Genomic DNA, 15,379 nt, shown 5'->3' with positions numbered 1-15,379 from the left:
GGCAACATGCCCACGTGAATAATCACGTTGTTAGGAGCTTAAAAACTTATAACTATTTGTGGAAGTCTGGATATTTTACACAAAGCCTTTTATATTGATGAACTTGAACAAAGCACTGATTGAGCCTTAAAGTTAGGCACAGTTTATAGAATAACACTTATGCCTTGAAATCGCGCTTAACTTTAGGCGTGGACGTTTGCACCAAATGAAAAGTGGTAAAAATCCTTGCACCTCAATTAGTCATGTATCCCCCTTATTCTATAACTACACATGTAAATCCTAGGAATGCCCCCGATCTGCCCATGACCCTTCCATTTCCGTGCCCCCTTTTTGTACGCGGATATGGTTCCTAAATATATGTGCATAACTGCTAATTAAATCCAATTATCACTAATAAATGCTTGTTAGGATGCCAATTATTAATCTGCACCTAGAAAAACAGAACGACACCAACAACAGAGCGCTGATGAACTTCCAAGACCAATGGGATTTCACAACAGCACAAGGAACCTCATCCCACACAAAAGGCCATCTCCTGGACATACTAGTTCACAAGTTTTTAGCAAACAACAATCACACACTAGAAAACTACAAATGGGAGGAGGTGGTCTGGTGAGACCACAACAAGCTCAATTTCACATTAAACTGGAAAAAGAACAGAAATAACAGAACACCAAAACCACCTCTTGTGATTTAACAACTTTGAATAACTGTGTGTCATCAGTAAATTTAATTACCTCACTAGGTACTCCCATCTACATTTACATTTACAAATATGTTAACAAGCAGCAGTCCCAGCATAGACCCTTGGGGAACCCAACTATCTACCCTTCTCCATTGAGAATACTGACCATTTAACCCTACTCTGCTTTCTATCTTTTAACCAGTTTTTAAGCCACAATAGAACACTACCTCCTATCCCATGACTCTCCAATTTCCCCTGGAGTCCTTCATGAGGCACTTTGTCAAATGCCTTTTGAAAATCCAGATATACAATATTGACTGGCTCACCTTTATCCACATGTTTGTTCACCCCTTCAAAGAAATGTAGTAAATTGGTGACGCAAGATTTCTCTTCACTAAATCCATGTTGGCTTTGTCTCATTAATCCATGCTTTTGAATATGCTCTGTAAATTTGCTCTTTATAATGATCTCTACCATTTTTGCCCGGCACCAAAGTCAGGCTCACTGGTCTATAATTTCCCGGATCACCTCTGGAACTTTTTTTTTTTTTTTTTTTTTTTTTTAAATCGACATTTATTTATTTATTTATTATTTATTTATTTATTACATTTGTATCCCACATTATCCCACCTTTTTGCAGGCTCAATGTGGCTTACAATTCATCGTGGATACTGGAAATAGAAAAGAATGTACATTTGGTTTTACAGCAAGTACATGATGGTGAAATACATAGTTCTGGAAATAGAAAAGAGTATACATTTGTTTTAGCAGAAGTTTTGGGTACGTGATGGTGAGATATATGCTAGTGTTAAAGCCATAGACATTAGGTACATGATAGTGTGAAAGCAAAAGACATTAGAGAACATTCCTGGATATCTTAAAGAATGTAGAGTTACACGTGTTGTTCTTTATGATATATTTTGTCGAAGAGATATCGTTTTCAGGAGTTTGCGGAAATTGGTCATTTCGTAGGCTGTTTTCAGGTTACGTGGCAGTGTGTTCCACAGCTGTGTGCTTGTATAGGAAAAGGTTGATGCAGGCATTGATTTGTATTTCAAGCCTTTACATTTGGGAAGATGAAGGTTGAGGAATGTGCGGGAGGATTTTTTTGCATTTCTGGGTGGTAGTTCTATTAGGTCTGACATGTAGGCTGGGGTGTCACCATGGATGATTTTATGGACCAAGGTACAGAGTTTGAACGTGATGCATTCTTTGAGTGGGAGCCAGTGTAGTTTTTCGCGAAGGGGTGTTGCGCTTTTGTATTTTGGTTTGCCGAATATAAGTCTGGCTGCCGTGTTCTGGGCTGTCTGGAGTTTTTTGAGTATTTGCTCTTTGCAGCCGGCGTAGATTGAGTTACAATGGTCCAGATGACTAAGTACCAGTGATTGTACCAGGTAGCGGAAGACATTCCTTGGGAAAAATGGTCTGACTCTTTTTAGTTTCCACATTGAATGGAACATCTTTTTAGCTATGTTTTTTGCATGATTCTCAAGTGTTAGGTGTCGATCAATGGTGACTCCAAGGATTTTTAGGGTGTCTGAGACTGGTAGACTTAGATTAGGTGTGCTGATGGTGGTAAATTCTTTCTTGTTGTATTGCGAGGTGAGAACTAGGCATTGGGTTTTTTCAGCATTTAGTTTCAGTTGAAATGCATCTGCCCAGGAGTTCATTATGTGTAGGCTTTGGTTGATTTTGTCGGAAATTTCTCTTAGATCGTGTTTGAATGGGATAATGATTGTTACATCGTCAGTATATATATATGGGTTTAGATTCTGATTCGATAGTAGCTTAGCCAAGGGTGTCATCATTAGGTTGAATATGGTCGGTGAGAGGGGGGATCCCTGTGGAACTCCGCATTCAGGTGTCCATGTGGCTGATGTAGTCAAGTTTGATGTCACTTGATATGAGCGGGTGGTTAGGAAACCCTTGAACCATTGACATTACATTGACCACCATCCAGTCTTCCAGTACCATCCTTGATTTTAAAGATAAATTACATATTACTAACAATTGTTCTCTCTACCACTGTTGTTGCTGCTTGCAAAGCTCCTGAAGTATCTAAACTATCTATAGAGCCAAATGAGACTGTTCTTTGTTTCTTTGGCAGACTAGGAATCGTAATAAACTGTCCTCAAATGATAGGATTGAACCCCAATTTCTCACCATCACAAGCCATGTGCTCAGCAGGATCTCTGGATGACAGACAGGATTCTTCTCTTTGGCTGAAGCTGCATTCACAGCGAGCCAACCAGTAAGCATCTGGTTAGTGTAGAAATAAGATACAGATCCAGCCAGCACTAGTAGCCGGTCTCTCGCACAAGGTTGGAAGTAGTAATTATCAGCATGCACTTTTTTGTAATGTTATACAGAAAGGCTCAGAAGGCACAAGGAGACAGTCTCTCTCTCAAGAGCTATCAGCTGTTCGTCTTCTCTAGTGCCGCACCAAAACTCTTCTCTTTTGTTCTTCACCAACTCTGGTACCAGACTTCTGTCCACTGTCCTCAGGTGACTGTTTTGGCTCAATCAGATCACTCACTCCTCCTTTCCAGCAGACAAAATGCAGGCCTGGAGAACAATGACACACTCTCTGCAAGTGCTGGTGCCAACCAAGGAGGCCCACAAGTCTTATCTCATACTTGTGTCAGTGTTGTTTTGTTACCAACATCACACTCAGAGATGAAGTGCAGATGCTCTCTAGAATGCCAGTGTGTCCTTGAGCAAGCAGGCAGCGTAGAAACATAGGAAACATTCAGGCAACCATGACAGTATTGTCCTAAAAAAGATGGTTCCTGGCCTAGTCAGAATTGGCTTACAGGCCTTGGTTGAACAAAAGGTGATACATCGGGAACACCCCTACATGCCAAATTTTGTAAAATCCTGCACTTACATATCTATGCACATGGGCTGCACAATTGGCACCTACACAGGTAAATGGTGGTACTGCTATGTTTAAACACCAAGTGAGACCATTCTTTTTGTAAATGTATGTTTTACTAAAATAGTTGTTCCTGCTGACCATGCTGGAACTTACATATGTAGTTCCATGTTTCCTTATACATATTTTATAAAAGTTCCACATTCAGTAGAGCCTTTTCTAAAATATACAGGAAATTGTGAACATCCTAACTGGATACCCTATGTAAAATGGGATTTCACATGTTCTTTACACAGGTGTACACAAAAGAAAAACTCTTTTGAAGTTCAGAGTAGTCAACTTGTGTCTTCTCTTGAGTTCGTTAAGTTAGGAAGACAGGTACTTTTCAAGAGTCAAAAACATCCCGAGAGGAGCTATGAGAAAGCTATGCCTGTATTAGGAGGGACCAATGAAGTACTGAGCTCACCATTTGCACCCTCAATTTTATATACATATTGGAACAGTCAATACATTCCAATGATACTGAATAAAGAGAATTTCTAGAAAAGATTGTAGATTCCAGAAAGAGTTCTGAAGTTAAAAATTGTAGTGCAAAAGTTAAATTTGTTCTTTTGCTGTACAGATACCTAGGTAGGTTCAAAATCCTAACTGAAATGTGTTCTGTGTCATTCTAATCAGCTCAAAGTGAATAAAAATATTGTATATTTCTCTCTAACCAGCTCAAAGTAAATGAAAATATTGTCAGCGTATATTTCTCTCTGTGATTGCTGAATTATAATTTTGAATGCAGTTCCATTTTTTATCTCTGTTTGAATACACTGTAAATAAAGCTGCATTTGTTTTGTTTCTATCCAAGCCTCATATCTTACTATGTTGTAACCAGGTGGGATAGGTAAATAGGTCAAGGTGTGGGATTGTGAGAGTGTAGGCCTTCCTCCACCACTTCCATGTCTTTTTTTTTCCTTAGGTGAGAACAGCCACAATAACATCTTTTCTGAAAGCCAGTTCAGACCCCAAAGCCACAGTAGCGATTCCGGCGTGGTAAATGCGACAAGGCTCATAGGAATTGAATGGGCTTTGTTGCATTTGCTGCACCAGCATCACTAGTATGGCTATGTACAAGGAGCCCTATGAGCGGATTGAAAATATTCTGGTTTGCTACAATCTATGGGAATTTTTAGTCAAAAACACTAGCTAAACCCTTCATTTTTTGGATCAAACTTTACATTTTTGATCAGAGCCATGCCCAAACATTAAGGCTGTAAACATTTCCAACAATTTTTACCCATAAATATGCAAATGAGAACCTCCCAAAAATGGACTAATTTGCATATGGCTTGAGCAAATGTGAGTACATGGCATACCAATCCCACTTCCTAGCACCTAAATTCTGCAATTAAATTTAATGCAAATACTTTTAAAACTTATTTTTAGCTCTTTTAAAATTTCAGGGGTCAGTGGAAGTCTCTTTGGTATGAACTGCTCATGTGCAGGAATTCATCCTAGTTAAATATCTCCCTGGCAACCCAGGACACCTCCAACCAACCCCACTGCTCTGCTCTCCCAGCAGTAAGGTTATCAAATTACAACTGGTTATACACAAGGCTAGAGACGGCTTTCACTGTAGCTGCTGCTATTTAAACCCCCCCAGAGCAGCGGGAGAACTACTACTACTACTATTTAGCATTTCTATAGAAACAGCTGATCCATCCTGCTGTGTCTTATACCGGGTGCCTATGTGCTATACTTTGAAAGGTGGATATATTATGAGTCACAATAAATATGTGATTTGCTGACTGATTGATCCCCTCCTCGGTGGGCCCTCCTGGGACCTATCTTCGCATGCCCTGGTGATCTAGTGACCTCTTTCCTGCCCACTCCCACCGCTCTCTGGCCGGTGCCTGGTGTGCTTCCTTCAAAATGGCCACCAAAACTTCAAGTGGTAATCTTGGATGAGCAGCTGCAACAGGCAGGAAAGAGTGGGATTCTTTCCTGCCCTGAAGAGGACCAATGCAGTTCCTCATCAACTGGTGAGTATGTATGGATGCTGGATGTGGGTGCGGGTGCAGGAAAAACAATAGGGGGGGCAGGGAAAAATAAATGGATGGTGTGTGGGTGCAGGGGGGCTGAAAACAAAATAATGGATGGTGTGTGGGTGCAGGGAAGCTGGAAAAAACTAATGGATGGTATGTGGGTACAGGGACTGCAAAAAAATAATAATGGTATGTGGGTGCAGGGGTGATTAGAAACAAAATAATGGATGTTGTGTGAGTGCAGGGGGGCTGGAAAAAAATAATTTAATGAAAATACTGGATTGAACTGAAATTCTGGATAATAATTAGCAAACTGGATTGTATATGGGTGCAGTGGGGATGGGAAAACTAATGGATGATGTGTGGGTGCAGAGGGGCTGGAAAAAACTAATGGATGGTATGTGGGTATGGGGGGCTAGAAAAATAAGTTAATGAAAATACTGGATTGTACTGAAATTCTGGATAATAATTAGCTAAAATTTAGGACCTATTTTATCAAGCCACACTAGTGGTTCCAGCACAGTAATGTCAATGGAACCCATTCAAAGTGAATGGGCTTTGTCAGCATTACCACACCAGAGCCGCTAGCATGGGTTGAAAAAAAGAGGCCCTTAATGAAAATATTACTACTACTACTACTTATCATTTCTAAAGCGCTACTAGATACTGGATTGTACTGAAATTCTGGAGTAATTCTAAGAGTAATTAGCAAAAATATTGTTTAAATTGTGACAAACTTTCAGAATTTTGCAAAATTTGCAAATTTCGTGCACAGAATTTTGATATTTTTTGGCGCAAAATTCCACCAGAGTATTTTATATTGATGAAGTTGAATAAACTACTGTTTGAGTCTTTCTAAGCTGCCACATTGCTTCTTTTTACTGTCCGGGTAATACCGGGGTAGTCTGGGGACAGAGATAAGGTGGAGCTGAAGTTATCCCAGTGCTACCAATTTTCAGCTGCCCTAGGCCTCTGTTTACAAAACCATGCTAGCGGCTGGCGATGCAGTACTACCGACACAGCCCATTCTTTGAATGGGCTGTGTCAGCAATGCCGTGCAGCTTTGTAAATGGGAGGTTAATTTGTCCAAATAGTTTATCCAGTACCGGTGCCAGTTATCTGGTGGTATTCAGGTAACTTCTGGCAGCAGAACTATACCTAGATTTTCAGCCCTGGTTTCCACATCCCAGCCATGGCCAGCATTTTAAAGCAACGCTAGCTGCAGATTTTAAATATCGGGGAGTTAAAATATTTGTTGAATAGTGTTTCCTTTCTCTTGTAGCGTCTGATTATTAGCCCTCAACCAAGCAAAGAATTAGAAGCTTACCTTAAGGAGCTGCGTAATACAACACAACAAGAGCAAAATGTAATACAGAATTCAACTGGAACTCTGGGAGCTGTGGTTGAAATACTGAGTACAGTTTCACAAGTTTCGGATGTAAATGTGACTGAAAATATGATGGAAGTAAGTTAGTTAAGCATCTTTTTAAAATTGTGTTTTCAAGGAATGCCTCCTTTACTGAGTCTCATTGAGGGGTCCTTTTACTAAGCTGCGAAAAGCATCTACGCTCCCAACACGTGCCAAAATGGAGTTACCGCCTGACTACCCCTTGGCTCTTGAGGTAATTTCATTTTTGGCATGCATCCGCTACATGCATCTGAAAAATATTTTTTTATTTTCTGGCACGCATAGCGGAAGCGCGCCAAGTAGCATCTGACACGCGTAGGTCATTACCGCCCAAATTCTTTACTGCTAGGTCTATGGCTGGTGGTAAGGTCTCAGACCCAAAATGGACACGTGGCAATTTTGATTTTGCCGCACATCCATTTTCAGCAAAAAATAAAGCCTTTTTTTTACAGGTGCACTGAAAAATGATTCTGCGTGTGCACAAAACCTGCGCCTACACTACAGCAGGCCATTTTTCAGCGCGCCTTTGTAAAAGGACCCCTAAGCAATGATTCGGGCCAATATTCAAAGGGATTTGTGCATTGACCTCTGAGCAGCCAATGCATAAACTACTTATTTGTGTATTGTCAACAAATATACTGATATCATCCGGCCATTTAACGTGCTAAACAGCCTGATCCTAGTCATATATTTGGGAGGGCAAAAATTGCCCATTTATCCATATTCAGCTCCTAAATGGATAATTTATACGTTTAGTTTGGGCTAAGCAGATAGTGTTGGCATGGTGACCACATTTACCTGTATATACATCGCTGTTACTTATATGCATAACAGTGCTAAATATATGGATTAAGATGAACATCATAATTGGCATTTAAATTAAGCCAGTCACCACACTAGTTCAGAACTGATCCCATTATATATTCTGCTCATCATATCCTTGATTTTTACATCATCAACAACTGTAGACAGAGTCTAGGCTTAGCATTTTTGTGTTTTTTTTCAGCCCCAGTGGTTTTGGCATGCCAGAGACTAATAATGGTCAAATGGGTTTTCTGGAATATATAGTGTTATGAAAGGAAGAGGAGTGGTCTAGTGGTTAGAGCACTGGTCTTGACATCCAGAGGTGGCCAAATCCCATTACATAAGTACATAAGTAATGCCACACTGGGAAAAGACCAAGGGTCCACGACAGCAGCCAATCCAGGCCAAGGGCACCTGACAAGCTTCCCAAACGTACAAACATTCTATACATGTTATTCCTGGAATTGTGGATTTTTCCCAAGTCCATTTAGTAGTGGTTTATGGACTTGTTCTTTAGGAAACCGTCTAACCCCTTTTTAAACTCTGTCAAGCTAACCGCCTTCACCACGTTCTCCGGCAACGAATTCCAGAGTTTAATTATGCATTGGGTGAAGAAAAAGTTTCTACGATTTGTTTTAAATTTACTACACTGTAGTTTCATTGAATGCCCCCTAGTCCTAGTATTTTTGGAAAGCGTGAACAGACGATTTACATCCACCTGTTCCACTCCATTCATTATTTTATATACCTCTATCATGTCTCCCCTCAGCTGTCTCTTCTCCAAGCTGAAAAGCCCTAGCCTCCTTAGTCTTTCTTCATAGGGAAGTCGTCCCATCCCCGCTATCATTTTAGTCGCCCTTCGCTGCACCTTTTCCAATTCTGCTATATCTTTTTTGAGATGCAGTGACCAGATTTGAACACAATTCTCAAGTTGCGGTTGCACCATGGAGTGATATAACGGCATTATGACATCCTCACACCTGTTTTCCATACCTTTCCTAATAATACTCAACATTCTATTTGCTTTCCTGGCCGCAGCAGCACACTGAGCAGAAGGTTTCAGTGTATTATCGACGACGACACCCAGATCCCTTTCTTGGTCCGTAACTCCTAACGTGGAACCTTGCATGACGTAGCTATAATTCAGGGTTCTTTTTTCCTACATGCATCACCTTGCATTGCTGCACCTTGTGATCCTGGGCAAGTCACTTAACCCTCTATTGCCTCAGGTACAGACTAGGGGGTCCTTTTACTAAGGTGCGCTGAAAAATGGGCTGCGGTTATGTAGGCATGTGTTTTGGGCACACGCAGAATCATTTTTCAGTACACCTGTAAAAAATGCCTTTTTAAAAATTTTGACCGAAAATGGACGTGCGGCACAATGAACATTGGCGTGCATCCACTGTGAGTCTGAGACCTTACCACCAGCCATTGATTTAGCGGTAAAGACTCGCACAGTAACAGGGCGGTAATGGTCTATGTGTGCCCAAATGCCGATTACCACCCGCACTCCAGAAAATAAAAATATTTCTGACGCGCATATTGGACGCACAGCAAAAATGAAATTACCACATGGGCCACGCGGTAGCTGGGTGGCAACTCAGAATCGACACACGTTGGGCATGCATAGACGCTTATGTGGCTTAGTAAAAGGGCCCCTAGGGGCCTGCTAGAGATATGTTAACATTTTTAGCACACGCTAACTGTGTAGGCACCCACAATATTCCTATGGGTGCCTATACAGTTAGTGCTCACTTATTTTGTGCACGCTCTAAAAATGCTAGTGCACCTTAGTAAACAGGACCCTTCCATTGTGAGCCCTCCAGAGACAGGGAAATATCCAGTGTAACTGACTATCCTGCTTATTTTCGAAAGAGAAGGCCGGCCATCTTCTGATACAAATCGGGAGATGGCCGGCCACTTCTCAAGTCTGGCCAAATCGCATAATCGAAAGCCGATTTTGGCCGGCCTCAACTGCAGTCCGTCGTAAGAGCGGCTAAAGTTTAAGGGGGCATGTTGGAGGCATAGCGAAGGCGGGATGGGGCGTGGTTAACACATGGCCGCCTTCGGCCGATAATGAAAAAAAGAAGGCTGGCCCTGACAAGCATTTGGCCGGTTTTACTTGGTCCATTTATTTTTAGGACCAAGCCTCAAAAAGGTGCCCCAACTCACCAGATGACCACCGGAGGGAATCGAGGATGATCTCTCCGTACTCCCCCAGTGGTCACCAATGTTGGATTATTTGTAGTAAATAATTAGCAGATTTTAGTACACACAGCTTCAGCTTTAGAAATGTTAATTTCTTTCTTCATCTCTCTCTCATTCACCCCTGAATAATTCACTGCTGAGTCACTTTAAAGTTGAAGTAACAAAACATCTGTTTACTCACAGTTTGTAGTTAGATTATAATCAGACAGGCTTATATATACATATTACTATACATTTGTATTATCAGCTCCTTCCATGTGCTTAGATGGTAATGGATGCTCACACCACCATAGATCCTCTCAGGTTAGGAGAGATCATGAGCTCCATGTGCTCCATGTGCTGCATGTGCTGCATCTGCTGTGTCTAACCCCCACAGGAAGTTGCATAGCAGTGTGACCTCTCTAAGTAATTCACATCAGAGGTCACAGAGTAATCACAGAGAAATAATAGGTGACAGGCAATGCATGTAAAAATACAATTACATTCCAACAAACCCCTTCTCATGCATAACTGTCATGCAATTATTTATTCATACAAAGTCCAAGCTTTATACGCAGATTCACAAAATGTTCTCTGGGTAACGGTTTGGTCATGATGTCAGCTGTCATCTCACTGGTGTGACAATAGTGTAGACTGATGACCCCTTCTTTTGCCAACTCTCGCACGTTGTGGTATTTCGTTGCGATGTGCTTGGTGCGTGACTGAACCTTGTCATTCTGTGACAGTCGGATGCAGCTCTGATTATCTTCCATTATCTGGATTGGTCTCTGTTCAGCTATTCCAAAATCCAGCAAAAGTTTTTCAATCCACATCAGTTCTCTGCACGCTTCCGATACGGCCACATATTCAGCTTCTGTAGAAGACAAACTCACAATACTTTGTTTATGACTGGCCCATGAAATTTGTACATTTCCATACATAAACACATATCCACTTGTGGATTTATAATCAGAATGATCCCCTGCCCAATCTGAATCACAGTAACATATTAGTTTTGGATTACTATTGGCTGAAATCTTTAATTTACAATCAATGGTACCCTTTAAATACCTTACCATCCTTTTAACTGCAGTCCAATCTGATTTGGTAGGTGAGCTGACCCTTCTGCTCAAAATTCCTACTGCATTTGCTATATCAGCCCTGTATGTGGTAGCTAGATATAAAAGCTTACCTATGGCTGATCTATATTGGATGTTATCTGGTAAAGGTTCTCTTACTGTTTCATCCTTCAGAAAATCAGTGATCATGGGAGTGCTTACAACTTGGGCATCTTGCATACCTAAACTTTCAATAAGCTCATTTATTTTCTGCTTCTGGCTTAGAAGATAAGAACCATCATTTTGTTTCTCAATTTCTATACCAAGATAGTATGACACATTACCAAGTTCTTTTATCTCAACATTCTGGTTTAAACACTTTACAATGTCCTTGTACTCTTGCTCACTTTTGCTTGCAATGAGCAGATCATCAACAAAAGCTAAAATGTATGCATATTGTCCATTTGTGCACCTAGTGTACAAACATTTATCTGCTTCACCTTGCTTAAATCCTAAATTTGTCAATATTTCATGCAATTTATCATTCCAACATTCTGCACTTTGCTTTAATCCATAAAGACCTTTGTTTAATTTACACACTAGCTGTCTTTGTTTTGTATTTATGAAACCTGTTGGCTGTTCCATGTACAAGTCTTCAGTTATATCTCCGTGAAGAAACGCTGTTTTCACATCAATGTGGTTGACTTGCATGCCTTTTGAGACTGCAATGCTCAGAAGTGTTCTTATTGTCGTGTGTTTCACTACAGGTGCAAACACTTCATCAAAATCTTCTCCATATTTTTGAAGATATCCCTTTGCCACTAATCTGGCTTTATACCTTTCCACTTTTCCTTGTGCATTCCTTTTTAACTTGAATACCCATTTGCATCCTATAGCTTTCTTGCCAGGAGGTAATTTTGTAAGAATCCAAGTATTATTTTTATCCAATGCATCAATTTCTTCTTGTGCAGCTTTATGCCATTCAGCAGCTTCTTCTGCTGGCATTTTCTCAATCTCATCCCATGTTAAGGGCTCTTGAGCTTCTGCTGACTTTGTTAGGTAAGACAGTCTTGGGGGTGGAACATCTTTGTTTTCCCTGGATGAGCGTCTGACAACAGGTTGGTCTGACCTTTCCGCATCCTCAAAATCTGAGAGTCCTTCTCCAATTGATTCCCCTTCTCCAACTGTACTGTCTTCTTCAATGATCCTTTCTGTGTCTGCTTCCTCTGCCTGTTCCTCGTTAGATACAGATGAGTTGCTTTCAGACATCTGCCTTGGTATGGCATTTATATACACTGGCATGTCTATTATGGTTCTAGTTTCATATTCTGGATGATAAGGCTCATCTGGGATAATCCAGCCTTTATCAACCCTTTTGTTTTCATCAAAATATGTAACATGTCTTATGCCAACAATGCCAGTTTTCAGATTCAAAATTCTATATCCTTTGTGTCCTGGAGTATAGCCAACTAAAATGCCCCTTTCTGTTGTGGAATCCAGCTTATGCCTTCTTTGCTTTGGTACATGAGCATATGCTGTACTTCCAAATGTTCTTATGTGTGACAGGTTTGGCTTCCTACCATGCCATGTCTCATGTGGTGTGCGCTCAGCGCCTTTAGTTGGCATTCTGTTTTGTAGGTACACTGCTGTGAGAATGGCTTCCCCCCATAGTCTTTTAGGGAGATTGCTATCTGACAGCATACATCTGGTCATTTCCACAAGTGACCTAAATTTTCTCTCTGCAACAGAATTTTGCTCTGGTGTATAAGCTACTGTTGTGATATGTTGAATGCCTTCTTGTTCTAGAAATGTGCGCATGCTTTGTGAAGTGAACTCACCACCATTGTCGGTCTGAAGAACCTTTGGTTTTCTTTCAAATTTATTGCTCACCATGGCTACGTATTTCTTCAGCATGTCTGTGACTTGACTTTTCTCTTTCAGCAAATAGGCCACACAGTATCTAGAGAAATCATCCAAGAATATTAGCACAAATCTGTTATTTCCCAATGATGGGATATTAAACGGTCCACATAAGTCACTGTGTATTAAGTCCAGCACTTTATTACTCCTATTTCCTGTGTATGCAGGAAATGAGGGTCTCACACCTTTTTGAGTAACACAGTCTATGCATTTCTCCATTTTACCAGCATCTGCACTTATCTGAATGCCGGTGGCCAGTTGCTTACTGTAAAGATCCTGGATCACCTTAGAATCACGATGTCCCAGGCGGCGGTGCCAGATTTCCAGACTACATTTACCATCATTCTTCCTTACTTGCGCCATATGTGAGGCTTCACCTGAAATGCTCAGTTTATAAACATCATTATGCATAAAAGCTTCAGCATACACTTCATCATTTTTAGAGATTGTGCACTTACTGTTTTCAAAATGAATCACAAATCCCTTCTTATCTAATGTAGATACACTAAGCATATTGCAAACTGCTTGGGGAATATACAAGACATCACTTACAGGAATTTCTTTAACTTCATTAGACACTTTGCATTTTAAGAATCCAATACCTTTTGCTTGGATCTTAGCAGTCCCTGCGTTTGCAGTTTTAAGAATACCTTCCTCTGGACACATTTCCTGAAAGAAATCCTTACAATTGGTTAAATGGCATGTGCTCCCCGAATCCAAAATCCAAGTACTTTCATTTGAATTATTATTTACCATAGTCAAAGATTTTTCTGCCATTAGAAAGCCCTTGTGTTTTTCTTTGTCCTTCATACATTTCCTGGTTTGAAAATTCTTTAGTTCCATTGGCTTAGGTGAGCTAGAGGGAGTGTTTTGTGTTTCCTTACACCATTTAGATACATGTCCCTCCTTTCCACATGAGTAGCAAATCAGCTTGCCCTTGGGTGGAGTTTTCCCATAGCTCCGCCTTCCTCTGTTCTTTGCCAAGAAATTTGTTTCATTTCTCTCTGACTTGCTTTGAGAACACATCTCCTCAGAATCATTTATTATGCATTCCTGCCTTAGTTTTGATGTTGCCTGTTCAAAAGATTGCCCTTCAATGGCCTCATTTACAGACCTAAAAACATCAAACTTCTTTGATAGTGAGGTAAAAAGAAATGCTCTTTTCAATGCATCACACATGGGAATTCCAGAAAGTTCTAACTTTTGTAATGAAGACATAAGATGCATAATGTGATCATTACATTTACTTTTATCCCTTAATTTGGTTTCATTCAACTCTGCCAGCCAAATTGGTTGCTGCTTTGCATATGTAGTTGCATACATAGTTCTCAGTTTATATAAAATGTCCTTTGGTGTATCTTTTCCCTCCACTAATATGGCTTGTTTCTCTGAGAGAGCTTCCAAAAGCATGCACTTCACATAATAGTTTGCATTGTCCCATTCAGCCATATTTTCAGCTGTTCTGTCTTGGTCTAAGCATATATTTAATCTTTTTGCTCGAAGGAGACATATGAATCTTAGTTCCCACTGCTGATAATTAAACTCAGTTAATCTAGGCACCTTGAGAGAATAGAAAAATGGTGAATTTCTTCCCTCAGCCATTTTCTTAGCCTTCTGTCTGCTGTGTGGGGGGAGAGAGAGACAGACTGAATCTTTCCTTTAAAACTTAAGAGAAAAATGTGGCCTTTTTTTCTGCCTGGTAATATTTCTCTTCTTTTTCAATTCCTGGCCCTGGGCCCATAACCCTTTTGTTGGATTATTTGTAGTAAATAATTAGCAGATTTTAGTACACACAGCTTCAGCTTTAGAAATGTTAATTTCTTTCTTCATCTCTCTCTCATTCACCCCTGAATAATTCACTGCTGAGTCACTTTAAAGTTGAAGTAACAAAACATCTGTTTACTCACAGTTTGTAGTTAGATTATAATCAGACAGGCTTATATATACATATTACTATACATTTGTATTATCAGCTCCTTCCATGTGCTTAGATGGTAATGGATGCTCACACCACCATAGATCCTCTCAGGTTAGGAGAGATCATGAGCTCCATGTGCTCCATGTGCTGCATGTGCTGCATCTGCTGTGTCTAACCCCCACAGGAAGTTGCATAGCAGTGTGACCTCTCTAAGTAATTCACATCAGAGGTCACAGAGTAATCACAGAGAAATAATAGGTGACAGGCAATGCATGTAAAAATACAATTACATTCCAACAACCAACCCCCTCCTACCCTAAAAAAAAATAAAAATTGGCAGCCCCTATGCCAGCCATTTTGTTTCAATAATATGGTCCGGACCCCTCTTTACGGGGCCGGCCTTAGAGCTGGCCGCCCATATAGATGGCCATCCCCGTTCGATTATGGCCCTCTATAACTCACCTTGAGCTACTACTGAAAAAGGTGTGAAC

General features: G+C 40.5%; 1 protein-coding gene across 1 annotated transcript in view; it reads left to right on the top strand.

Annotated features, from left to right (window-relative positions):
- The window catches only part of ADGRF5 (adhesion G protein-coupled receptor F5), a 180,512-nt gene that overhangs the window by 129,952 nt on the left and 35,181 nt on the right, over positions 1 to 15,379 (top strand). The window contains exon 17 of the mRNA XM_030195136.1: positions 6,876 to 7,058. Within this exon, the coding sequence (XP_030050996.1) occupies positions 6,876 to 7,058 (183 nt within the window). The remainder of the gene's footprint in view (positions 1 to 6,875; positions 7,059 to 15,379) is intronic.

Source organism: Microcaecilia unicolor, chromosome 3, assembly GCF_901765095.1.
Source record: "Microcaecilia unicolor chromosome 3, aMicUni1.1, whole genome shotgun sequence".
Taxonomy (NCBI): Eukaryota; Metazoa; Chordata; class Amphibia; order Gymnophiona; family Siphonopidae; genus Microcaecilia; species Microcaecilia unicolor.
Note: the sequence above shows the minus strand (reverse complement) of the source record. Positions and strands in the feature narration are given on the sequence as shown.